Consider the following 27,189-nt stretch of genomic DNA (forward strand, 5'->3'; position numbering starts at 1 on the left):
TCAGCGGAGGAAAGGTTACGGTAAGGAGAAATTACTGAAATTGATTGAGAATGAGTTCCATTAGTCAAAAATAAATAATTAATATATAAAAACCTAGAAACAGCTAACTGACTAAAAGAAGGTTATTCTCGGCTCTTCCGGAGAGAGTTTGGAACATGAACAAGAAGCAAAAGAATTTTTGGCTATATTTGAATTGAGGGATTCAACTAACGATTTAAAAAGAATCACTAAAATTTTTCTAATTATTGGGATTGTTTGGGAGGTATTTGAATTTATAATTAACTGATGATTTAAAAGCGTTCGAAACATTAAAATAATTGATGAATTACACATACAAATGCCTCTTAAATAACCTAAACAGTTAAATTGATTTGAGAGGATTTCAAATTCCTCAATCCAAGAGAAGCCTTTGCGTGTGTGTGTGTGTGTGTGTGTGTTTTTTTTTTTTTTTTTTTTTTTTGGGGTAAGCGAAGCCTTTGTGCTTGTTTCTTCAATGTTCATCGCATTTCTCTTATTTTTTCTCCCCGAGAGTAATGTTCAAGAATTGGCCGAGATTTCTCCAAGAGTCAGTGAAGTAGTAAAGGACTTTTTATGGCTGCTCACGCAGAGAACCGTTAGTGAGAAATTCCGCATCGACTACATTGCCACCAACTTCATTTCTTAACCAGTTAATACGCTAAATTTACTAGATAAAACTATTAGGATCTGACAGAAGCTAGTTAACTTGAAACCTAACAAAGGCTTTCCTTTAGCATTCTGCACGAAATTGACAATCTTTCAAGCATGAGTTTGACTTGATGGACATAGGTTACTGCCAGCCAATGAAATCAACAAGTGAGACTCCAAATGAAACTGGACTACATCAATTAGATACTAACAATACAGAGAACAAAATTGTGATGGAAGAACAGGTGTATTAGCAGAGTAAATAAAAACTTTGAGGGAAAGTAAAACAAGAAAGCTCAGAGTGCTAATATCATGTTTTCAGCAAATCTGATTACAAGCAAAATGCCTAAAGAATGAGCTCATTGGCTCTGCACATTGTTCTAACTTCCTTCTAGCTAGACTAATAAGAAAGCTACAAATATTCCAATGAATTGCTGCTATATATCCACTAGCACATGAGCTCAGCTGAGAGGGCATGGTTGATCAACTCAAGTTCTCTGATCTGCAGTAGCTTGAACGTGCAACTCCACCACTTCAGCTACTTCCAACAACACTAAACCAACTCCTTATTCCAGCTAGCCTTACTTCTACTTGAAACAAAAATATTAAGCAATTAAATCGAGCATCATGACAGTTACTTGAAAGATATATCCAAGTGCTTGAATCTTGCACATACCAAAGTTGCTTGTTTCTAATCATCAGAAATATGGACCTGGAGCACCTTTTCACCAATAAGTTCAAATATGCAGACATTGCCAATCTTCAGCTTATTATCGCGCACAAATCTGGTCCATCCTCCCACAAAAACAAAGTTTCCCCCGTTAATTGTGTAATTCACTTCCCATTCTTTACCTTCTATATTTTTCAGCCTGATTTTTGTCTTGGCCTTTTGGAAGTGTTTCTCTGCAAATGACTTGGGTATGATCTGCACAAAAGATGCATCCAAGTAAACATTAATCCGTTCAACTTTGGAAGGACAAAACAATTAGTACATTGGAGACATAATTGCTGCAACCACTGGATGATCTCAAGAATCTCCTGAATTTTGTCCAGATATGCCATTCAACCATTCAAATTCTCTATTACCATAATCTTACCATTAAAAAAGGAGGATTAACGTTGTAACGTTTGATGTTTGTCTCAAAAAAAGGATGCTGAGAGCAGAATTCCTGCAATGTAGCACCTTCTTCTCTACTCTGACTCTTCTCTCTTGGTTGAACATGGGTAGTGTGCTGATCCAAGTTTTTGGTACCTGAGTTTGCAACTTCTTGATTTGTTCTCTCCACTCCACTTTTATCAAAAATTTGAACAGTGAAGCACCTATCTCCATGCTCATAATGGAAGAGGAGAAAATCATGTTCCTGCAGCAAGTTATCTTCCACAAATTTCTGCCAATCATCTCCCAGAAAGACATCACCATCGTCAGTCTTGACTACTTTAACAGACCAACAGTTTCCATATGAAGTCTCGAGGATTATTCTTTTAGGTATCCCTATTAGAACATCCCTTACAAATTGCGGAGGAATTTTCTGCAACAGATCGTGATATGGAACAAGAAAACTTGGTTGGAATTTTTTTTATCATTAATCATTTAGCCAATGACTAACAACAACTGCAAAGAATAAGACATGATTTGTCATATGAATGCATCTATGAAAAAAATTACCAGTCTATTCTCTACAAGTTGATTAAAAATCTTGAAGAAGGCAGGCCTCTGGTCCAATATGATCTCATCCTTATCTTTCCCCAGGCTCTTGTTCACCATTTTCTCAAGTATAAGTTTCACGACTTTTTCGTTCAATAATCTTGTCTATTCAGTAAAATCTCCAGCCCTGGAATCAACAGCTAAGAACCATTACTACTTTGCCAACGTGGTTGGTGAAAAAGCAATTAGATGCAGACTGGAAGATGAACACCGTGCTTTTGCATGGAAAGAAATTAAACTAATGTCCAAAATTAATTGCTATAGATGTATTTTATGATTCAATTTTTTTTATATAACCAATGAAATCAAGCAATTATAACTGAATACACAAAATAGATAGGGCATCGACATTTATTATTTTAGTTTAAAAAATGTCATCAATACTTGCATTAAAAATTTTGCAGTTAAGTCACAAGCACCTTGATGCATGTCATTACCAAGTTTGAATTTATCAAAAAGCGCATAATATTTCTTGTCTACAATAAGTGCAATTACCATGCTGTAAAGTTCTGGTTAAAGCAAGTCCTGTGTATTTCTTTCTCAGTCCAAGTACTGTTTTTGTTTTAGCCGAGTATGTTTTCATGCATTTGTAATGCATGTTCAACAGAACCTTTACCTTGTACAAAAATTAAAAGAAATTAACATACAAACAACAATGAATACAAAATTCATGGCAAAATCTTCTATTTCCTTATTCATCATGAAAGACAATATGAAATTTTGAGGCATACGAAAATAGCAGCATATATAACCAATATACCTCGAGATGCAAACCTATGATATATTAGTAAGATAAGTTTTAATAGTTTGTTGCGTGCTTCTCTGAAGTAATACAAGAACTAAAGAAGTTGATCAAAAACTATTTTTAACCACAAATACCAAGTAAAAAGAAATTTTAGAATACCAAATAACTCCCAAAGCAGAGGAGGAAAAAAGTGCAGGACACTTAAATCAACAGATTTTATGTAGTCTGCGATCCTTTTTTTCTTTTTTTGACAAAACGATAGGATAGTCTGCGATCCTAGTTGATACAATAGGAACTACACATCGTTATTCCAATCCGCACAACCATTATTCTATGTTCAACTAATGTAAGGCTCCTAATAGTACATAGAAATTAACTCCTAGTACTATATTGGATTACCAATCAGTAATAGATGATAAAGAAAACCACCGAGATGACCATTTAATGTAATCATAAAACAAGTAGGTCGGTGATCATCTCTACTGGTACACACAACAGGTTTCTAAATATCAGAACAAATGCATCCAGCTAGTCCAATCTTTGAATTTACAAAACTACAGCATACAACTTTGATATTCCACAAAAGAAGAGAAGTCTCAACACTATTATTAAGCACACTGGACATCTCTTTAGCTCAGGAAATTTTTTGATGCAGGATCCAGCACACGCACAAGCAAAATTTTATATTCTACCTGGTTTGGGACAAATCTGATTAGACCAAAAAATTTTTGAATTATTTAAATTTTACGTTAATAGTTGTCCAGTTGGGAAGAGGGAGGAGCCAAGGAGTAATCATTTGAAATTCTTTGTTTTTGCAACCTTAAATTTAAGTTAGGTTTTAAATAGGAAACTTTATGTTATCATCTTAACAAGTAACATACAAACCTTAAGAGAGGCTATAAAAGAATCATAATGATTTAAAAATTGTGAACTACCTCAGAGGCCAGATAGATTCCTTGCATATGAAATTTCACCTTTAAGTCGATCTCTTTATTCCTGTTGAGACTTTTGGGATAATCAAAGCACTTCAACCAAATGTATAGCCCACAAATCTGATCCAAGAGACATGAAAACAAATATTAAGAGCCACAATAAGTTTGAAAATTATTGCTGTCTTATGAAGTGTCGAGTAGTTTCATTGAACATGCAAAAAGTTCAAAGCAGAAAAATTGAGAAATAAAAAGCAGACATAGCAACCACCCTGGAAGTATGTACATCTCTATACTCAACATGCAATACTGCTTCTGGCTGTAAGGACGGCACATAAAAGAAGCTTGTACAGCATAGAGTGTAAAAATTATTACGTGGAGAATTAAATCAGCATTTGATTTCTCTCTTTGTCATGTAAAAAAAAAAATGGAAAAGAATAAGCCGACTCCATCTGGAAAAAAATGATCCATGTAAAATAATAATTAAAACATACATGGAAATTAGAAGAAGATAACTTTCTTTATTAAAAAAAAAGGCATGTAAATAAACATCCTATGCATTTTTTAGATCTTCGAGAGGTTTTTAGTAAAATAATCTTCCATAGTAAGGAAAGTTGAAAACAAAAGTGAAGCCATACAAAAATACTAAGGAACTGTTTTTTTAGTGTAGAGAGAAAAATGTTGAAAAAATTTACTGTCACAAATCCCACTCAAACCTCCCAAATATAGATAAAAATCATTGAACAACAAAGAAGCATGCCAAAAACCATAGAGTACCAGGAGTTAGTAATTGCTCTTAAAAAATAATTGATCCTCTAAAATATTTCAAACAGTAATATCATCAACTTAACATTCTTACTTATCCCCTTTGGCAGTCGCTCATTGTCCATATCAATGTAAAGGTATCTCTTTTGAAGAATATCTATCAGTTAAAGTTGAGGCCATGCATTTCCTTAGATATGAATGGAGGCATAAACTTTTGATAGCCACCAACAAACATCAACATTTTTTGTCTTTTGTTCAAGCAACCTCACAATTCAATGCATGTTTGATGCTAGAAAAGTTCTACACCGTTATGAAATAAAGCCAATGAAAGCAGGAAAAAATTAAAAATGCCCAAAGACATACCAAGATATTCAAAGCAAAGGAACCATTTTGCAGCTAGACAGATGGAAGATGAGCCTGAAAACTGAATACTTGATTAGCTGCTATTCAGAGCCTCGACAAACACAGAAGCAATAGTGCAAGTAGTTAATATCACTCCACACTTATAACTGCAACTACTACTATTACTTCAGCTAGAGAACTAAAGAAGGAATTTTGTTTGTCCCTCCAAGAATAAGATCAATCAAGTGGATTTGCGTATATCCCACAACTGTGAAGACATAGGTCAGAGGCGGCATATCCATCCTATCATACGAGTCAATAGCTCCAAGAAGCACATCAGAATCTCACAATCATTGGCGCTCTTTAACAATGATGCATAGGGCACGAAAACAAAAAAATATGGAATAACTAAAACATTAAGCTTGGCAGTGAGGCGTTTTCATAGTAAAATGCATTGCTAGTTCGCCCATAAATAGAATAACTAATTAGTAGCGCTAATTAAAAAGCACCTTGTCAATGTAAAAGCCCTGGTAGAGTGCTTGGTTTTTACACTTTTTTTTTTTCAGAAAAACCCCAATAAATCTTCATCTTTCTCCATGTTTCTATAATTATTTGCACAAAACTTATTGTATCTTTGGAGCAAATTAAAGAATCACAGGAACAAACAAAATTTGGCCAAAAATGACAAATTAGCAAAGTCTGATATCAAAGCAAACCTTTTTTTGTTGTTCGTAATCTAAGCAACACAAATGTATCCATTGATTAGCAAATTAAATTAAAGACTAAAAGAAACTCATAACCTGGCAGCAACTTCTGAGGATTTGCAGTGAAGTTCATTACTTGGACCGTGTACAATGAGCAAAAAAGAACAACAAAATAATTCTGACAAATGTAGCGGGAAGCGAAGAAAGACTAACCAGAATCATCTTCTTGGACTCGGAAACACTCTGCAATCACAAAAAATAGGTCAAAAGTTCAGATAAGGAGAAAACAACATGAACAGAAAATTTAATGAAAGAAAAATCTCAAAATGTTCAGATTCAAAACCTAAAAGGATTTCAGATTTGTCTCTCCTACTTGCTCATCACATAGACAGACAGAAGAAGAGGAGGATTTTGACCCAAAAAAAAAATGACGAGAGAGAATTCTTTCTTCCCCTTACCGTTTGTTCTCGGCTGTCCAGTTCCAATGTCCCTTTGATGGCATTACGAATCCAGGGGCGTACGCCCACAAGATATGGTCGGTTGGCGTTGGTGGGTTGTTTAGCCAAGATTTTGGCTAAACCACATCAACAAGTGCTACTGAGCAAACCTCCAAAAGAACGGTGCAAAGTGCACCAAAAAAATTTCAAAAAAGGGCGGGGGTTGGGGTGTTGGGTCCAAGAGGTCGGTTTTGGACTCGTTCATGGACCATCTCAGAAGTACGAGTGAGACCACGTGTTTCTGAGGTGGTCCGAATTCATTTTAAAAGAAAAAAAAAATGAAAAGTCTTGCCTAACAAATTTGCGATGCGAATTAAAATTGAATCTATAATACCTTCAATTTAGTCCATACTACCTAATTTCTAGAAACAACATGGAGTAGAAGAACTATGATTTCTGATCCAATAAGACTCAACTATCTATATTCTCAAAAAAAAAAAAAAAAAAAAGCTCAACTATCTTTTTTATTTTGAAATGGAAAAAAAGAAAAATTCGACAATCTAATTGTGTCAATTGATACTTAAACTCCTGAAATATTAACGCCTAATGCTAATTTCTTTTCTATTTTCGTTGTAACTAGTTGAAATGAGACCTGACACTTGCGTGTTAAGTTGCTCAAATTAATAAGATTTTGTATTACATTGTGTTTTTCTTTTAGATTGGATATAAGAAAAAGCAGTTTTTTTTTTTTAATGAACTATTGTATTTTTACATGCATATACAATGAGGGTCTTGTTTTGCTCAATTTGGGACTAGGCTGGTCTATGTGCAACTATTTGGTCAACTAATATCTTAAGTGTTGTGCCTAAAAAAAAAAAAAAAGGTCACAAGCACAACAGTGTATCATCTCGAAAGAAAAATATATTCAGCAACAAAATAGTGGTAGTAAATAATACTTTATCATAAAATTCTAGACATTCACTTCAAATCTTCTAATCCAAAATTATTTTCTATCCATATGTTCCGTATTTATGCAGTTATCACGTGTATTGATGCATTGATAACAAACTCGATTAACAAGTCAAACGTTTGTTTGAATTATCAATGTATCAATACACGTGATAACTATATATGAACGGGACAGACGAGGTTGAAGATAATTTCGGAACAGAGGATTTCAAGTGCTAGACATCAAGCTGACCCCTAATTTCTAATTCACAAGCTGCCCACATATCATACATTTCACGTTAGTCAATACCCTTGAACCAAGGAAGTCCCTGGACAAATACTCAGCACGTCAACGCGATAAAGAAAGTTTTGAAAAAAAAAAATGAAAGCAACAAAAAATGACTTCAAACACACTTTAACTTGATTAGCCCACCAGTACCTAGCCTATTCTAAATATCACGTAGAAAGCTACAGAAAAATTTAGATTAAGAACAAAACACAATAAGCAGCATTTAGAGCCTTCTGCACAGTTAAATGCCAAGCACCATTATATAGGGAAAAAAGGAAAAAAAAAAAAAATCAAAGCAAAACCATAAAGCCAGTTAGATCAATAGATGGAGCAACTACTAACAGATAAAACAAAGGGTTAATTATAAAAAGTCCCTAAGGTTTAATCCATTTTGCACTTTACCTCTTAATGTTTTTTTTTTCTCACTTTATCTCCTAAACCGTTAGTCAACTCTAACATTGCGTAACAGAAATGTCAAAAAGACATTGATACCCCTAAGCGCTATTTTCAATAAATTCCCTTGATGTATAGCTATTTTGTACTTTCTTTGCTAATATCATTTTTCTCTTAACTTGTTTATTCATCCCTAAAACTATTAATCAATTCTAATATTTTGTACCACTCAACATACATTTTTTAGATGCAATAAAAAAAAATTTAGCAATTCAAATAAATTTTAATAGCATCTAAGCATGGTATATTACAAGAACAACTTTGAAAATTTGGACTCCAAATCAATCATGTTTCTCTTTTCTAGTGCTATCAATAAAAAAAATGTATACTTCCATAGAAGAGAATACAGTTATTAAAAGAAAAGTTTAGCCATATGCACATTGCTAAAGAGGAACTAACAACATCCTGATCATTTTTCGACTTTTTAAAATATTTTTCATATTTTAATTTTTTAATAACAGTTTTTGTTTGTTCTTTCCCACTATTGAATCAAATTAGCAAGATATTCTCCTCAATCTAAAAAAAATGTAATTATGAAAGGAAATTTAATTAGGACCGTATATATAATATTATTTTTTATTATTATGGTAGGAATATTGATTTTTTAGATATTAATTGTTCTGGGTGTTATCAAATGTTGAAGTTCATTAATAATTTTGGTAATAAATAAGCAAGTTGATAAAAAAAATGATTTTAGGAGTAAAGCGCAAAACAAGCTATACTTTAAGGGGATTTGACATAATAACTTCCATATATAAATAGGTTGTATTCCCCGTCTCCCCTAATCCCAACAAAAAATAGCGAGTCTCAACCTACATAAAAGAAATGCTCCACAAAAAATTGGACGTTCTCCAATCAGAGAAAATTATCTCTGTTTACTTGTCAACTTTTGCAATTCCTACATCTTCAATCTCCATGTATAAGCACAACCAATCCATCATCACTCAACAGTAGAAAAAGAATCCTTTTTTCTATGGGATCCAATCACAGAAGTTTTAATAGTCAAACACCATTTTATGAAAGTAAATTCAAGATAGATCCAGGCCTAACTTCTGTCAAAAGCTAAATCACAACCAATCCATTTTGCCACCCTTGCATCACTAACCCATAAGCAGAAAAATCCATGTTAATTAGCATACAAAACAGCTAGAAATCAACAAAGATGAATGAAAAACCCAGCTGGAGAACCGCTTTTCCTGATAAGATTTGAGCACTTAGCATTATGATTCATCCTGACCCGACCTTGATTCATTTCTCCACCCCAAGTGGGACAGTATAAGAAGATCCAACAACAGTACCTCCACCTACACAAACGCTGGCTTGATAATGATACCTTACAGAAACCATAGTACCCCTGCTTCTGTTACTACTGCAAAACCCACTTTCATTTCCATTTTGCTGCACTCTAGATGGATAAATGATGAGACAAATACACATGCATTCTTTTTGTCATGATGATATCGTAGTTATAACAGAGTTATAAAGAAGATTACTTTTTCTTTCATCGAAATTAAACTAATTAAGTCAAATAAGTACTTTCCAGAATTATAACTTCCAACACTGGACAGCCTAATAAATAGCCAATTCACAAAGATACCGCATCAACTCAAGATACCAACAACAAGAATTTAATTTTTTTTTGCCTTCCCATGTTTATTATTCTTCAATACAAAGGGAAAAAAAAGTGTCTACTCATCCATTGAAAGAAAATTTTCCACCAATCCAGAAATAAAACATTCAAAATCCAATTTGATAATAAGTTTTTTCCCGGTTTCTCTCTATTTTCTTGATAGGCCAAAAAAAAGGTGTCTCAAGTTCTCAAAATTACCAAAAAAAAAATGTCAGAATTACTTGCACAAATATTTGATAGTTCTTTGTAATTCACTTCAACTCAAAATCTTTTATCTTAGCTGTAAAAAACCAAAAGAATAAATTCTCGAAATTACTTATACAAAAATCCCATAGTTCTCGACAATTTATTTCAACTCAAATCTTCTATCACAAAAAAGAAACAAGAACTTAAAATGTAATTAAAAAAACTAAGTTAAAGTGAAATTGTAAGATTCTTGAAAAATGCATGATTTTATAATTATCAGATTTGATAATCAAATTTTCCTGGTTTTGATAGACCAAAAAAAGGGTATCTCAAGTTCTCAATTTTCTTTAAAAAAAAAGAAGTCAGATTTACCTGCACAAATATCCGATATTCTCTATAATTCACTTCAACTCAAAATCTTTCATCTTCGCTGAAAAAAACCAAAAAAATAATTCTCAAAATTACTTATACAAAAATTCCATAGTTCTCGACGATTTATTTCAACCCAAATCTTTTATCTCAAAAAAGAAACAAGAACCTAAAATGTATAAAAAGAATAAATAAATTTAAGTGACCTTGCAAGATTTTAAAAAAATGCACGAGCCTATTTGGCAAAGAAGTTTTTTTAACAACTTTGGCTCTATTTGGTTTCCCTATTTCTTGAATAACAAGGTTTTCAAATACAATGTTACAATAATACACATACAAAAATAACTCAAAAAATATCACATCCATATAATATATCAAAACCAACTCCAAATATATAAAAAAATTTAAAAATAAAATTTACACCATCTTTTTCTTCCTTCTATCACCACTACTATCCCCACCCGCCACCACCACCATTCTCTTCTTACTCCTCCCTTTCCCCCTGAGTTGGCCCTGACCAAATCAAGGCCTCTGGTCGCGACCATTTGGTCGTGTCAGATCAGGGGAGAAATGAGGGCGTAGGGTGTGGCGAGGAAGGGAAAGAGAGAAGAAAAAAGGAAGGAGAAGAGAAAAGAGAAGGAAGATGAGAGGAAGAAGAAGGAGGGAGGAGAGAGAGGGGTGGTGGCAGTGGTGGTGGTGAGTGGAAGAGGGGGTGGTGGCGATTGTAAGTGATAGTGTGAATTTTTTAAAATATCCAAAGTTTTTAAATACAATAACCTTAAAATTTTTGAAATACACACTTTAAAATATCTAAAAAATACACAAAAAATTACCTTCCTTTATTTTTACATCTCCCTCATCACTATCTCTGTTGCCGGTTTTCCTTTTCTTTTTTTCTTTCCTTTCCTTTCTCCCTCTCTCTCTTCCCTCTCCTTTCTTCCTTTTCTCCTCTTTCCTCTCCTCCTCTCTCTCTCTCTCTTTCTCACCCTATCCCTATCCCGATTACCTTTCCCTCTTCCTTCCATTCGATCGAAAGAAGGAAGGAGGAGAGAGAGAGGGGGAAAGGAAGGAGGAGAAGGAGAGGAAAGAAGAGGGAGGAAGGACAGAGAAAAAAGAAAAAAAAGACCGCTAGCGCCGGTTGTCAGTAGAGATGCCGATAACAGGAGGCGGCCAATGGAGAGAGAGAGAGAGAAAAAAAAAGAGTAGTGGGATCAGGGAGAAGAAAAGGAGTTGAAAAAAAGGGAAAAAGAAAAAGAAAGGAAAAAGAAAATGGAAAAAATTAAATGTTTTCTTTTTTTTAAAGAAAATTTTTTAAACATCTAAAAAAAAGTTTTTTTTTACAAATTCTACATTAAGTTATAATAAAACTTAGACAAACAGTCAAAAAATTCATTTGCCATGAAATAAGTTGCAATCACAAACATTGTTTTGAAAATCGGATTGAACCGGCAGGTTCAACTAGTCAGATCGTGCACTATTCATAACTCCGGTCCGGTTTATACTTTGGGTTGATTGAACTTAAAAACCGATAAGAATAGTTCGAACCATACGAACTTTGCGAATGTTGAACCAACAATTTTTTTGTTTTTGTCTATTAAATTAAAAAACATATAGGTTTTCTTTAACCTTAAAGATTAATTATTAAATGTCAGATCCACTCGCTTTCTTCTCTTTTTTTGCCTCTTATCAAGTTTGTATCCCTATTTTCTATTTTCCTGACTTTTTCCAAACTCCTAATTTCTTTTTTTTTTTCAAGTTGTAATCTTTAAATTCAAAAAACGTGAATTAAATTTGAAACTTACAATGTCTAATTCCCATATACATAAATTTTGTATAATTTCAAAATATTGTGGTATTTTTTGGTTGGATTTAAGATTATTTTTTTGGTAGATACAATTGAGATTGAGATAAAAAAATTTTGTTTCAACTTATTATTTTAAAAAGGGAAAATTGTTCAAAACGTCCCTCACATTTTACAAGATGACTTTTTTCGTCCCTCACTTTTAAAAATATAATTTTACATCCCTTACAAATTCACATTGACCAAATTTGGTCCCTACCTAGATTTCTGACTAATTTTTTGCCGGAATCCACCACATGACTTGCATATGATCATTTTTAAGGGCAAAATTGTTAAATCAAATTTTTAAATAATCTGATTCACAGTCCCTCACATTTCACAAAATGAATTTTTCTATCCCTCACATTTTTCAAAATGATTTTTTTCATCCCTCATTGATTATGTGTATGAATAGCTTTTTTTCTAGAAACCCACGCATATGTTTATTTGATTTTACCTGAACAGTACGAATAACATGTAATTTATCTCTATTGGATTTCATCTAAACATGCTAATCGTAGTTATACACATGCTATTCAATAAATATATATAGGGGTTTAAAACTCATAATTTTCTTTGAAACCCATGTACACATTTATATGATTTCACCATTTCAACCTATTTAATATTTGTGACATTTCTCTTTTGGTAATAATTTATTTATTGAATTGTATAATAAGGTCATCTAATTAATGGGTCATAACTCGAATTCTATAATTGTGCTAACAAATTTCAGTTTAAATATGAAATTTCTATTCGACACTTTTAAGACCAACAGTTGAATTACTTGCCTTGTGATTATTTTAAAATTTGAAAATGCCAATCACTTATTTCTTTTTGTCATAATTTTCTTTTGTTTATTTTTTTTGTCCAAATTTAATTCAATATAAACACTTGATAATATTTAGGATTAAATGTTTTCTTTATTTTCAAAGTTCAAGTAAAAAAAATGAATATAAGTGAAAAACTAACAATTTTTTTAACCCATTTATATATCTATTTGATTTCACTAGAGTAGTATGAATAGTATGTAATATATTTCTATTTGATTTCACATGCTATTCGTACTGTTCAGGTGAAATCAAATAGATATATACATAGATTTAAAAAAAATTATTCACACACATGATCAATAAAAAGATGAAAAAATTCATTTTGAAAAATGTGAAGGATGAAAAAATTTATTTTGTAAAATGTAAGGGACGAAAAAATTTATTTTATGAAATGTGAAGGATTATGAATCGAATTATATAAAATTTAATTTGACAAATTTGCCCTTAAAATATGATCACGTGGTGAATTCCAACCAAAAACTAGTCGGAAATATAAGTAGAGATCAAATTTGACCAATATGAATTTGTAAGGGATGTAAAATTACATTTTTAAAAGTGAGGGACGAAAAAAGTTATTTTACAAAATGTGAGGGACGTTTTGAACGATTTTTCCTTTTAAAAAATTATTTGTGAAAATCCAAGTTCTTTAAAAATATTAAACTTTTCATTTTATGAAGTTTTAGATTAGTCTATTGCATGCCTTATTTTGTGCATATATATATATTTATACAAATTATTTTTTAAAAATTCATTGATCAGGGTTGAACAGGTTCGATCTATTAAATCCCGGCTCGAACACCTCACGGTTCAATTAATGGTCTGAGTTTCAAAACATTGATCACAATCCAATTGCAAACTCCCTCCTTTGAGTTAGTAAAGATTTTTGTTGTTCGAACGGGGAAGGGTGAAAGTAAACGAGGAACCGTAAAAGGGGTAAACTGGTCAATGGGATTAGATTACTCAAGTACTTAACCGTGTAGTAAACGCCAACTTCCATAACCGTTTCCGGGACAGGATCCATCTGGCCTGCCGCTTCAACCGTTTGGCGCCCTCCCAGTTCCTTTCCTTTCTTGCCTCTTTGCTTTCACCTCGTAATCTCCAAACAATCATCCTCTCCTTGAACCCCCCAACGTTTTCTCCACCCCTTTGTTTTAATTCCGCCATTACTCTTGTTAAAGACCAAATCATGCGTTGAAGAAATCACTTCAAGAAATTTTGTGGGTTTTGAAGAATATCAGATCTTTAAGCATCACCTCTCTTGATATTCTTATTCCGGTAAGTTTGACGATTTGGATTAATTGTTTGCTTTCCTTTAAAAAGCATGGGCACGTATAGAAATTCAAAAGGGGGAATTTTCATATCTATTGGATTATTTGACATGTCTCACTTTCTTTGAATATCCACAAACTCTGAGTACGCTTCAGTTTTTATGGCTAAGTTGGATTTTGTTATCCTCGAAATCGAGAATATATCCGAGGGAATAAAGAGTAGAAGGCTAAGCATTATTGTGGGTGGAGAGAAATGTTTCCTATATCCACAGGTTATAATATTCTCTTAAAGGTTGCAATTAATTAAAACGACCAACTCTGTTTTCTCTTTTTGCTGATCTTGGGTTAATCGATGTGAATTTCATTTTCTCTTTAAGCTTAGGTGAGAAGTACAGGGTTAGCTTGAAAAGAACAGACCAATCTACTCGAGGATGGCGACCATGCATTCAACTATAGTGTTTATTATGGTGGAGATGTTGGTGATGATGCTCGCGGTTCATGCAGGGGATACAAATCCTGAATTTGATCCCTGCTCAGATGCAAAAGTTCAAAGATCGGACGGTTTTTCATTTGGTCTTGCATTTTCCTCAAAAGATTCTTTCTTTTTCAATCAAACACAGCTTTCACCCTGTGATCAGCGTTTGTCACTTTCAGCTAAGAGTGCTCAGTTAGCCATTTTTAGGCCTAAGGTTGATGAGATGTCTCTCCTCACCATCAATAGCAGCACTTTCGATCCAGTAAGTTTTCTTTGCCAACAATTACGTTTACACTCTCTATGCAACGAATAATCTGTCAATGATTGCTTGTGATTGATTCTACGAGGAGAAATATGTAACAGCAATTGATTGACAAAAGAGTTTTGTACACAAGTTCAGACTTGATTATTAATTCTATTCGAGAATTGTAATGATAATCTCAAACTTGCGATCAGAGAAATTCCGGTGGTTATATGGTTGCATTTGCCGGAAGACGCTATGCAGCCCGTTCCATCCCTGTTTTTGTTGCAGATAGTGCTCAGACCGTCACCAGTTTTACCCTGGTACGATCACTTGGTCCATTATTTAGCGTCGGCTTTCTTCTGTATTCTCTAATTCTAGGGACGTCCTGATATTATGTTCTTGAGCTCCGTCTTCTTGTGAAACAGGTTCTTGAATTCCAGAAGGGCACTCTGCAAAATCTATTTTGGAAGAAGTACGGATGCGACGCCTGCTCTGGGGATTCTTTTGTTTGCATGAACAATACGGATTGTGCAATCCGGAATTCCAAGTGCAAGGGCAACGGCGGATCTCTTGACTGCAACATAGGCATCCAGTTGGCCTTTTCGGGCACAGACAAGAATGACGATGTTCTCAATTCTTGGTACGAGGTGTCCAACCTTCGACAATACTCTCTGTATGCCCTCTACTCGGATCTTCGCGATTCTCTCACCAGCCCTTTTAAAAACCTTTTCTGAAGGCTCTTTGTGTAATACTTGTAAAATCAACACTCACACTTGTTTTTTAGCTCCTGAAACTGCGACCTAAAATGTAGCACAGTATTTTTATGATCGGTTCAGTTGCTATTATATAGGCCAGATTGCAATATGTTATCACTTGGAGAAACTCAGTTTTGTTACTTATTGGTTCTTCTGTCGGTCTTTGTTTAGAAGCGATCCCATTCCAAGCGGCCAGTTTGTTTGAGCAAAGCAGCGAGTTTTAACGCTCATTTTTTGTTATTCAAAAAGTGTTTTATTCGAGGGCTGGATGACCAGATGCACTTCACGATTGATTGCCATGACAAATCTGTTGGGTTGATAACGTTCCTACGAACCTTCTCACTGGACTCTCTGAACAAACAAATGCCAAAGACAGAAAAGCTCCATTAACAAATTGGACAGTTCACGGAAAAACTCCATTTAACAGCTTTGCCAAAGAACCTTTTCACTGGACTCTTCTGGGAAAACTCCATTACCGGCTTGGCCACTGCCGGAAAGCTGAAAGACGGGAAAGGACGACCCTTTCAATCCGCAATTCCCGGACATTTTTTAATTTTAGAACGGGTAACCAAGCAGCCAACTTCACGACCTTCTGTGCCCCACCATCGTTTAAGTTGCTAAGTTTGCAAGCGCAGGATCTTGAGAAGATGAATCAGTTACAGATACCAGCTGAAGTGTTAAACAAAGTTCTTTCGTTGAACTTGGCATTATGTTTTATATTGGTAAAACTTCCTAAGAACCTCTACCCTGTGGACTCTAATATAAAAGAGGAAATTACGATACAAAGAAGAATATATAGAACCTAAGTTTTTTTTTTTTTAAAAAAATGAATTTCATCAACAGACGCCACTGCTCAATAACTCGATCAATGCTAAGATCTGAAACTAGAGGAAATATAATTACAAGGATCCCCATCAAAGAGGAGACATGATTGAGCACTTAAACAGACACTTTCTTGCAAAACCTACCTTTCACTATTGTACACCTCGAATAGAAGCAGAAACCACAGAGCATAAAACAAATTTGGACCTCTTTACCATCCAATTCAGCTTGTCAAGGAAAGCGAGCTTTGCAAGCCAGTCACCATGTTACGGATTTCAAGTTAAGCCAATTATGGTATGGTAGTCTCTCCAGATCTTCACCACAATATCTGGTATCCACACTGTTACTGGAGCTGTTAGGAACTCAAATCACTCCGACATTGGGCATAAAGGAAAAATTGCCCCTATACATGTTGAGCACGCATCTTCTCATGGATATCCATCACAACATCCTGAAGCTCCGGAAAAATTGATACGAGTACGAGTTCAAGTATTCCATACGCAAGTTGCTTTAAACAAATGGTAGACTACAATTGGCAATTGACAACTGTTAGGATTCTTGCTGGAATGTACGTACTGTAAATAAAAGAAAGCTCGCCTCAAAGTCACTTTAGGCTACAACTGACTAGTCTGTTTGGGCGGTTTTACCTGAAGGAAATAATATATATCCCTAGCACACCGCCTATACTGCTTATGCCCTATCAAGCTGACCAATGCGGATGGAGCACCATCTGAAACATAATAAAAGTTGAACTCTTTCTAGAAACGGAATTCCAATAACAACAAAAAGTCACCAATTCTCAAAATGCAGGAACTGATAACTGTAAGGTAAGATTCAAGCATGTGTAGAATAAACTAGGAATGCAAACAAGATATGATAAAATGAATATAAAACTTAGTTGTAAGTATACTCCATTTTACATAAAGCTGAAAAAACTAAATTATAGCATATCCATTCTTCAACATTCTCCAACAAAACAATCTGCAAAAGCAATCAGCTAGCCTTTTAGAAAAGATTATATTAAAAAAGAGGCTCGATAGTGGAAATACAGCTATACACAAGTTAGGGACCTATAGCATCAGTAAAGGAGCCTGCTTCACGGTAACAGTTGCCATCTAGCAATGCAGGAATAGACATGAACTACCAGTTTAAAATAAGACACATTAAACAGAGCAGACCAGAAAGGTATAATGCTCACCAAAAAGCAACTTCTTCACATCACTAGCTCTACGAGCAGCCTCCAGCTGTTGCTCAAATGAACCAGGTCTATAGGCTTTACTTCGAGCTGATTGTTCTGGAGTTTGCACAGAGACTTGACTCTGTTCACTATCGTCCGCTTGAGATTCAATATTCCATTTCAGGAAGAATTTGCCATCAGGCCAAAGGACCTGGGAGATCAATAGTCATTTATTACACAACTCCTTTCAAGCTTCAGAACTAAAACGTTTACATTTAATTCATCCTTTCAAAGACCAAACTAAGAGTCATAATTAAATAATGACCACAATAACTTAACAATGCAACCAATCCATTAATGAGATGAATCTCATCCATTGACTAACAGCATACACCCAACAACAGTCTAGTTGATCAGATTGGTTAGACTTTAGAGTTTAGGGATTATAATAATCTCAGAACTTGTATTCGAAGTTTGTAGAACTTAAAATCGAAGAGAGTTGATGCTCATAAAATTAACTTTTGTTGCTAAATAATTACAAAGAAGATTGCAGCGTATTAAGAAAAGATTAAAGTACTGATTCTAGAGTAATAATTAAAACAGGAATATAATCGAAAGTTATTTATTTTAGTGTGATGTGGATAGTTATAAAAAAACTTTGATCAAACCTATTTTTCCTTGACAATTAGAAACAGGACCAAGTAGTAATTCCCCCTCAAACATGTCATGAACACATATCCCTGTTTTATCTCCGTGAGTTCAGCCTTTGTGATGACCAATTTTAGTTTCTGGCCTCAGCATCCATACTACCTGGCATTTTTATATTTTACTCGGTCTGACTTAATGCTAAAATTACAAATTCAAGAATACAACAATTCACTCAATGTTTTCATCCCATTGGGAAGCCATCGGAGAATCTACATTTTGGTCATGCATAATAGAAAAATCAAACTTTAATGAAATTTTGCTTCAAATGAAAATATGGCACTGAAGAAATCATGTATTTAAGCTCAATGCCTTCAAAAAGAAACTAAAACACCTTCTATTGGCCATAACGAGTGACCTACTAGCCTACATCACACTTTATTTGTTACAGAACATCCAATTTTAACATAAGCATAAAGTTTTGCAGCCAAGAACCAAAAAAATTATTGGAACAGTGCACTTCGCAGGTAATAATAGCATAAAGTGATGCGATCTAACCAATATCCCATGCAAGTTAGAAGTAAAATGGAAGAGAGGGAGAAATTTGAGTATTAAATGCTATCTATATATGGATTGCTCATCTAAAGTAATCATGTTACTGCAAGACTTCACAAATAAAGCCATACCTGCTGATCTTGATCATGAATATATAATTAAACAATTGTGAAATTTAGAAAGCTAGAGCACTTAAACAGATACACGTGTGCTTGTGATAACGGAAGACATACATCTTGAATCCATCGTATTCCATAAGCAACAACATCTTCTCTACGAAGCCAGTGAATTTCCCTTAAAAGCCAGTCATCAATGGCATCCTCCATCATTAACTGCAAAATTTGCTTTGACATCCAGAAAACTTGTCTTCTGCATTTAAAGAACACAAGTTTTTGTTTACATCTAAAAGCTTTGTGATTTTACATCTAATAACTAATTTACAATTGATGAACAGCAGTAAAAACCCTGATTATCAAAGGGCCTGCAGAAACATGAAAAGGACAATCAAAGATGCTATGAAGAAAAAGACAACTTTGACCTTTACCTTATCCACCCTCTTTTCTTGAGCTGGAATATCTTATCTACTAGATTCAGTATAGGTACAGTTAAATTAGGTGGAGTCCACTGCAAAAAACCACCAATAACAAGCAGAGTAAGCATGGATGGAGACATAGGATGATAAGGGCAAAGCGAATAAACGGTAACCGGAGTATACCATCCAATAGAACATTATTTTAACAATTGAGAAAGATATGAATATGCAGCAAATCCTCATGGATGATCGCTACCCAATATTCAGTTCTCTCCAAGATCTCTTATGCATGATGACTTCAATATTAAAACATTCCATACAAGTGTCAGTCAAGCAGTTCCTGTGATGAATTCTAGTTTGGAATCAGTATTCATGCATTAGAATTAAGACATTTGATGTGCAAAAATATAAAATACAGTAGCTGAACATGATCGTTCAAGCAAATATTGAAGCCTTTATGCATAATTATGTAAGAAACCCACAATGACAAAATAGAAAGCCAACTGATATAAGGTAGTGAAAGGTACAGTAATGGGGAGAAGAAAAAAAAAGTAATCTACCAAATTCACAATACCTCTGGTGGCACCTCAGCTGGATCCCCCGACTGATTAGATGTCAATGCCAAACTTAAATCTGGAGCTTTCCCCAGGCTGAGTGAATTAGATAGTTCTGTATCATGTTTCACCACAGAATCCAAGTTTCCAAAATCACCATCACGTTTAACGACCCGTGGAGGAAACCCTTTCGAATTCAACTCATTGTCTGAATGCCAGCCATTAGCTTGTGTACTGGATTCTACTTCCGACCGAACCTGGCCATCTTTATCGACTTCTTCATTATCAGAAAAGCTGTTAACTGACTCTGAAGCACTTTGCATCAAGGACATTTTATTAATATCATCTGCATTCCAAGATACATGCCTGCTTGGAACTGATGAAGATAAATCAAATGAAGAAGAAGGTGAACCAACAACCTTCTTCATTAAGCCATCAGAAACTCCTCTGAACTGCCGTACAATGTCATCCACGGCATCATCCACATTAACTGTTTGCCAAGTACACAAAACATTAAGCACAATATCATTGACAGAATGTCTTCAACCACAACTATACAAATGATTTTGGAGATAAGAAGCTAAACCATAAAACAGAGGATAAGGCGACAATCAATATAGCTTAGTCTCATTAAACTAATTGGCAAACATTACAATTTACAACAACATAGAAAGCTAGATCTTTTACTGTGTTTATCCAAGAAGCTGTCACTTGTAGACCAGATAGATATAGTACATGCCTAGCCCATGAGCAAAACAATTCAACCAGACAGATGAGGCAAACTTCAGAAAATTAATAATTCATTAAAACTACCTTCCAGGCAACGAAAGTAAAAATTAAAATGGACCAAAACTCAACCTTCTAAGAAATGCCTACTCCATGGTTATTTAATTTCTTAGAACTTTTAACTTTATTTTATGAAGTTAAAGCATAGTCAGCACAGCACAATCACGAGCATAATATGATGAAGAGGTATTAGAAAGTACACAGCAATTCACACATGTAACTTAATGTAGTAGCAAGGAACCAGTAAAAGAAACAATCACACGTTCAACTGTAACTGAAACCATATACAACCGACTCGCAATTTATGATTTGTTCAGAATTGAGCTCATAGAAACACAAACTTACCAGCCAGTGTTCTCATCACTGAAGAAGATTTTCCAAAGGAGTAATTCTTCACAAAAGTTGAAAAGAAATTGATTAGAATGAACTTAAATTTGGAGAAAAATTGGCCTTCATTAACTGATAAATTTTGATTCTAAGCACCTTCGATGAGACACTGAGAAAATCCCACACTTCATGTTGTTCAGCGACATTAGCAATTGACAAAAGATCCTGGGAAAGAAAACCAGTCAAAACAGTTGAAAAGCAGGGGCACTACTATAAAAGGTATGCTCAAAAGGAGCAGCTTCATACTTGCAGATATTTGTCAAGCTGGATGCAACGTTGATGAACAAAAGTATCCTCTGTGCTTGAAGAGAATATCCTCTTAGGAGGCAGGTGTAACGTGTAATTGGGAATATCCTTAAGATGTCGATGCAATCTCTCAAAGTTCCTGTATCTATGGAAACAGAATTCAAAGAGAATTAAGAATCAAAATCAAACCAGGATAAGATTGAAGAGAATTTATTTGAGTCCTTCTTCCATAATTAAAAAATAAAGTAACTTGTAAATGACCATGTACTAAATACCGGAATATGCATATTATTAAGATGGTACAGTATGTTTTATGAAAGGAGAACAAGAAAAACACCTTCTCTTCACAAACCAAGTTCTTTTAACAGCATCAGTCACTGCTATAGAATAAACTGCAAATGATTTTGACCCAAGTTTCTCAAAGTATGCTCCTACAACCTGAAATATGAAGAAATGATAGTCAAATAGAGCATTGCATAATCAGGCAAAAAAACATTGAAGGTAAGGATATAAAACTTTGCACTTAATCAAACCAGAACTTGGCAGCGTGGCAATCAAGTCCAACATCTCATAGTTTCCAAAATCTATTTGCCAAGAATAAGTAGCCCGTAAGCCTCTACATGCGCCTGGAGAAGAAGAAAGAATACTTAACCTACCCGACATTTAAGCTTTGGAGCATGCAATGCCTCGCCATGTAAGATCATGTCTGATGCTGCCATGAGACTATGAACTTCATTACGTCTGCTAGAGTTTGCACTGTAGAATTCCGAAATTATGCCTCTGCCTTTACTTGTAAATTGAACATCCATTTTTGACGGAACTCTCAGATCAGAAGCACTATTTGATCTTCTAAGCCCACCTGCAGTCTGATTAACAACAACTGCAGTGCTACCCCTATGTTCCTTATCCAGAAACCCCTCCCCCGAAGATATTCCTTTGTTGAGATCCCGAGACAAATGATTGACACGATTACCATATCCAGTGTCTAGGTGAGGCCTCAGAGGCAGTTGCATCACAACTTTTTCGTCGACTGCACTTGATGGAGGAGGAAACTCCAGGGGCCTGAAGTCCTGTAGCACTTCCTTCCCCATATGTTTACCAGGGATGGAACTGTTTACTGAGCCATTATTTCCTGGAGTTTGAAGTCCAGTAGTAGTACTCTTCTGGAGTTTCTTTTTATAATTTCTTCCGATCGCCCACATGTTTTCAAGATTTTCAGGCATTAGAACTTCTGTTCTTCTCTGGGTTGCTGCCTCGAGTTTACGGGCCCAGTCAGCCGGTTGTGGATGGGGCTCATCTACCGTTGTATCATAAAGTGAAATTCCTTGTACATCTGATGATAGTCTTCTTTGCTTATCAAAATGAGATGTCACCATATCAGTTCCATGATTGTTCAAAGCTGCATTTTTCCTTAAAGAGGGTTCACCAGTTACGGAGTCTGCAGCGACAGAATGGTCATTATCATGATCTTCCATAGTTGACAACTCATCAAGATCTCCCTCCGTTAACCCCTCCTTAATAGCAATTAAAATACTTTCAATCAACTGATTAATATACCTGGAGAAAAATTAACTCGAGTTAATAGATTTTTTTAGTTAATTTTGCAGCATCAGCAGATTTACCGCATGAATGAGCTGCACGAACTTTGAATAAATATATCATATTTAAGCATAATATATGTAACTAATCAATGCATGGGAGGGGAAAACTCTCATACTTCCAATAGCCAATAAAACAGAAATTTCTACTTGGCAAGATAAATGAATGAGCTAAGGTAATTGTTCTTGCCAGTGACACCTAAGACTTGGAGAGAGAGAGAGAGAGAGATTGGCATTTTGAAGATGAAGAAAGTATCACATCATGCAAAAACTTCACAACACGATTAGAAAGACAAATTGAAGACACATGATTCAACCATACACAAACTCCTCAAAAATATGAAGCTGCTTATTAAACAACAGCTGTCTGGTGGGAGAAGTCTTAGCTTCTAGTCAAAGCAATGGATTAAAATTACTTGTATTAGCTTTACAAGGACATGCATGGAGATACAAGGAACATATCTGAGGCATAAATAACAGAGAAGGAAGCTTTGTCCTTAGCATTTGATTTTAACGCAATAAACTAGAATAAACATTCATAAAGAATCTCATTAAACCTTCCAAATGTCACGCGTTTGATAGAAATTCTGGATCACAAGTGAGTTCCACCGAAATCAATTACACATTTAAATTTCAGCAACTATGAGAAAAGGATTGTAAAGAAGAAGAAGGACAAGAAACTCACGCTGGACTTGCTAAGTTCATAACAGGTTGCATAACCAAACATGTTAGAAGCTCCCTAGCCATGCATCGAACCAGGGGACACTGGGATTCCCTCGGTCTAAGAACCGCAGCTATAACACCACCCATGAGACGCTGAAGAAACTGTACAGCAGAACAAGCATTAGAGTCAAATGGAAACAATAAGGAAATACTTGTGAAAAGCGTTTTCATAAGAACACTCCACTCACACCTTGTACTCACACTCAGGAGATATCAAAGCAGGGTGAAGCTCCTTAGAAGCCAGAAGGTGGTGCTTCAACCTTTCATCTCTTTCTTCAGAAGACAAGGTGCCCATAACATCTACGCCTATTGTAGCCTGGACTCGTCGGAAAAGATCTATGTGATCACCTACAAGGTCTACTACATCCCTGAAAACCAACAATCGCGTCATATGATTTCATAATTGAGAGTATGAAATGGATTGGCAGATGCAAAAGGGGTTCTGTAATGAAGAGAGAGGTGATGGAAAGCAAAAACCTTGTCAACAAGTCAACAAGGTTTATCTCTTTGACTCTTCCAGACACTTCACCAAGCGCATCCATAAACATATCATGGATTAGCTTAGGAGCCTCCAGGTCAGAAGTAATGGCAGAATACCAGAGATCTACAACAAAATCCTGCAGAAGCTTGTTGACAAAATCTTCAACTGCTGCCTCTACAACAGGAGAATCGATTTTCCTTTTCCATTTTGGTGGAAGAGGCACGGTAGAAAGGCGAGAATCGTTCACAGATAACTGCTTCTTTTCCAAGTGTGACAAATATGTTACTTGTGAGACTTTCCGAACCTTCCAATGGAAGTCTACCTCATTAAACAATATCCGTAATCCAGAGACCAAAAGTACAGCTATTGGCAAATTCATCCACATTGATTTACTTGTGTCTGCAGTAAGGAAAGCATAAGAACTTAAGAAATATGCTGAAAAGCAATCAGCAGTGCCCTGATCAGAAGAGCAACACATTTGCGTTTTGTATACCAAACAGATATAACAACATATAAGCAGATTCTTCCAAAGTCGTTCCTATCATGGATTCATTCAACACAAGCATCACGAGACAAGTGTCGTAACTGCTTCAAGGACACATGACCGATTCAGTAAGTACGATTAAAGAATGAAATAATAGATATGAAAATCTACCGAGGAAAAGAAAGTACACAATTAATATCATTGGACACCTAGGGCTGAAAGTGGAACCAAGCCACGGGATCCTAGACTAAAGCATGATTCACATAACAGCTAGCTCAAGCAGAAATTTATTAAAGAATTCAATTCAAGGTTGCAAAATGCTAACAAATTTTAACTCAAGCAGAATTTAATCGCAGAACAAAAAAAAGAGACTGGAAAAGTGAAATCAGAATGCTCGGGAATAAAATTGGAAAAGAAGAAACAGATATAATAACTTACGAGTTAAGAAGTAAGAGAAGGCGAATATACAAAGAGCCCACCACACTGTTCGGAGTTTGGCTTCTTCAATTAGATCTTGCAAAGTCTGCATTGGCTTCATTTTGCTCCCAAAATTAGTCGACGAAAAAACGAAACCCCTAAAATTCCCCCAATCTACTTATATATTTCATTCAAACGCAGCTCCCTATCAAAAAAATAATAATAAAAGTTCCCCCTAAATTTCAAACTTAACCATCCAATGTCAAATTGTCAAATTCAATTCATCAGAGTAAGGGAGGAAAAGAATATAAAATCGTCAATTTGTTTCAGCAGAAAGAAGGATTGAAACAAACGGCGCGATGAAGAATAGGGTGAAATTGATCGAGAGCGAATTGATGATTGAATTTCCGGGCGAGAGTTTCCTTCTTATTTCTAATTTTTCCTTCTTTTTTTTTTTCCTGGGTTTCTGGTGAATTCGGCTATTTTGGAAGCGGAGCTGGAGGTGGAGGAGAGAGAAAAAAACGTGGGAAAGAGAGCGCTAATTAGTGAAATGGGCTTTTAACTGGACCGTTGAGTACAAGCTGCGGATACCGACGTCGTATGTTTGGGCAGGCATTGCGTAGTGTTTGTGCTGGCGCATACGTTTGCGCCGTTGTCGGGAGAAGTTGACCAATTTAGCCTTTTGGCTTCCCGTATTGTTTTTGTTTTTCCGTGGATTTATGTCCCTAATCTACCTTTGTCAGCATGCTCATAAAAGCTAATCACCTGGCTATGGTTATTTCATTTTTTTCATAATAAATTTGTATGTGCTAATGATATGTACTTCAGTTTTGAAGCTTGTACAACAAATGCCCCGTTTTCAACTTTTTTTTTTTTTTTTTTTTTTTGTCAATACAGTGGGGTATCCGGGATTCACCCCGACTAATCCCCACTGCACCCCGAGACCCCGCCCCCCAAGAGCCTCGAAGCGGTAGTGAGCAAGATTCGACCACACGACCCAGGCCCCAACTCGGGTTGTCCCGAAACCAGCCGATCTATGCCCAGGGGCAAATGCCCCGTTTTCAACTATGCCCCTCTCTTCCAAACCACTTCTTTTTTTTTTTTTTTTACGTAAACAGTTGGTTGCATGTAGAAAAAACTTTACTCACATGAGGTAAATGGTCATATATTACCAAAAAAAGAACAAAAGAAAATTTTTTATTGAGTGACATAAGTTTACTCTAATTTTATCACTTGCAGAATTTGATGGATTTATCACCTCGAGAACCGCCATCTTGAGATGTTTAAGGATTAATGAATTTAAGAGTAAATCGTTTGCATGATATCTATATGCACTTTTATCTGAATGTATAAATTTAGTGATTAGTAACGTTGTTGTAATGTTGATGAAAATGTACAATGTGAATGTTAGGAAACATGCAATTGGTGTTCAAACTCAACGTTGTGGCTAAATTTAATAATAGTAGTATAACCTCCTAAAGGCATATATATGGTACGAGTTTCTAAAATTAGTTACTTATAAGTAGTGTTTTGTATTAGCTTGGTGTTTTGTTACATATCAATCAATCTTTGTAGTTTGTATTACAATCCCAAAGAGCCAATTGGATATTGCTTAATTCTCGCTACTTCCAAATTTATCTTGTCTCAAGTACCACCTATAAAGAAATAAACGTACACTTTCCTTCTTCTCATATGTTCTCTAATATTTGTAAAAGTTTTTACCCTTCCCCGACGCACCCTCTTGCAAAATACATGTAAATGTAGCTACTAATTGGAAAATAACAAGCATCATGAACCTTTGCGCACATTAGATATTCGCATTTCACAACAAATCTTCTATCGTATTTGTATGGCTCTAGTTTCTTCACGCAGGATCGGTCTTAGCTACAATACCATGCATCGAAAAGATTCATATCATATACATGAAAGAAACTCTCTCCCGCGTGAATGGTCCAGCGGCAGCGCCTCTCACCAGTGAACTTTGAGGTCACAAGTTCGAGTCTCCGTTCCGCTGGATTCCTCCGCGCACTTAACGCGTTCGGGCCGGGTTGGGGCGCCGGGTCCGGGCCGCAGGGGATTAATCGGGCCCCGTAAGAATTGACCCGGACACCCCTGTGTCGACAAAAAAATATATATATACATGAAAGAAACTCAAGCTGTTCCGTTCATATATATGAAGCCTCGATGGAACTTGAGTCA

The 27,189-nt window shown here is 35.3% G+C and overlaps 3 protein-coding genes across 17 annotated transcripts; 1 reads left to right on the forward strand and 2 right to left on the reverse strand.

The window, feature by feature from the left end:
- Positions 1-894: 894 nt before the first annotated feature.
- LOC113731360 (B3 domain-containing protein At5g18090-like) lies at positions 895-11,386 on the reverse strand. 13 transcript variants are annotated; one of them, XM_072079421.1, is made up of 10 exons: positions 11,002-11,386; positions 6,315-10,229; positions 6,070-6,099; positions 5,174-5,227; positions 4,052-4,168; positions 2,867-2,987; positions 2,333-2,498; positions 1,764-2,195; positions 1,343-1,591; positions 895-1,253 (listed from the first exon to the last, which is right to left on the reverse strand). In XM_072079421.1, the coding sequence occupies exons 7-9, from the start codon at positions 2,429-2,431 to the stop codon at positions 1,358-1,360; spliced, it is 765 nt and encodes a 254-aa protein (XP_071935522.1). In that variant the 5' UTR covers positions 2,432-2,498; positions 2,867-2,987; positions 4,052-4,168; positions 5,174-5,227; positions 6,070-6,099; positions 6,315-10,229; positions 11,002-11,386; the 3' UTR covers positions 895-1,253; positions 1,343-1,357. The 13 variants fall into 13 exon arrangements, with proteins under 13 accessions (XP_071935522.1, XP_071935520.1, XP_071935517.1 ...); XM_072079419.1 differs by lacking the exon at positions 2,867-2,987 and having other exon boundaries at positions 6,315-9,287; positions 10,172-10,229; positions 11,002-11,385; XM_072079416.1 differs by lacking the exon at positions 2,867-2,987 and having other exon boundaries at positions 6,315-9,381; positions 10,172-10,229; positions 11,002-11,385.
- A 2,335-nt stretch (positions 11,387-13,721) lies between these two features.
- Positions 13,722-15,723, forward strand: LOC113731364 (uncharacterized). Of its 3 annotated transcripts, XM_027256594.2 has the most exons (5): positions 13,722-14,116; positions 14,266-14,381; positions 14,492-14,846; positions 15,041-15,148; positions 15,254-15,723. In XM_027256594.2, exons 3-5 carry the CDS (start codon positions 14,541-14,543, stop codon positions 15,560-15,562), a joined length of 723 nt encoding a protein of 240 aa, XP_027112395.1. In that variant the 5' UTR covers positions 13,722-14,116; positions 14,266-14,381; positions 14,492-14,540; the 3' UTR covers positions 15,563-15,723. The 3 variants fall into 3 exon arrangements, with proteins under 3 accessions (XP_027112395.1, XP_027112394.1, XP_027112390.1); XM_027256593.2 differs by lacking the exon at positions 14,266-14,381 and having other exon boundaries at positions 13,723-14,116; XM_027256589.2 differs by lacking the exon at positions 14,266-14,381 and having other exon boundaries at positions 13,730-14,116; positions 14,487-14,846.
- Positions 15,724-16,377: 654 nt separating this feature from the next.
- Positions 16,378-25,537, reverse strand: LOC113731365 (uncharacterized). The gene is made up of 15 exons (XM_027256595.2): positions 25,012-25,537; positions 24,086-24,488; positions 23,799-23,976; positions 23,571-23,710; positions 21,944-22,844; positions 21,625-21,725; positions 21,288-21,432; positions 21,138-21,206; positions 21,000-21,045; positions 19,889-20,358; positions 19,327-19,406; positions 19,016-19,151; positions 17,604-17,793; positions 17,053-17,135; positions 16,378-16,931 (listed from the first exon to the last, which is right to left on the reverse strand). The coding sequence occupies exons 1-15, from the start codon at positions 25,109-25,111 to the stop codon at positions 16,809-16,811; spliced, it is 3,165 nt and encodes a 1,054-aa protein (XP_027112396.1). The 5' UTR covers positions 25,112-25,537; the 3' UTR covers positions 16,378-16,808.
- Positions 25,538-27,189: the final 1,652 nt, after the last annotated feature.

Source organism: Coffea arabica, chromosome 2e (genome assembly GCF_036785885.1).
Source record: "Coffea arabica cultivar ET-39 chromosome 2e, Coffea Arabica ET-39 HiFi, whole genome shotgun sequence".
Lineage (NCBI taxonomy): Eukaryota > Viridiplantae > Streptophyta > Magnoliopsida > Gentianales > Rubiaceae > Coffea > Coffea arabica.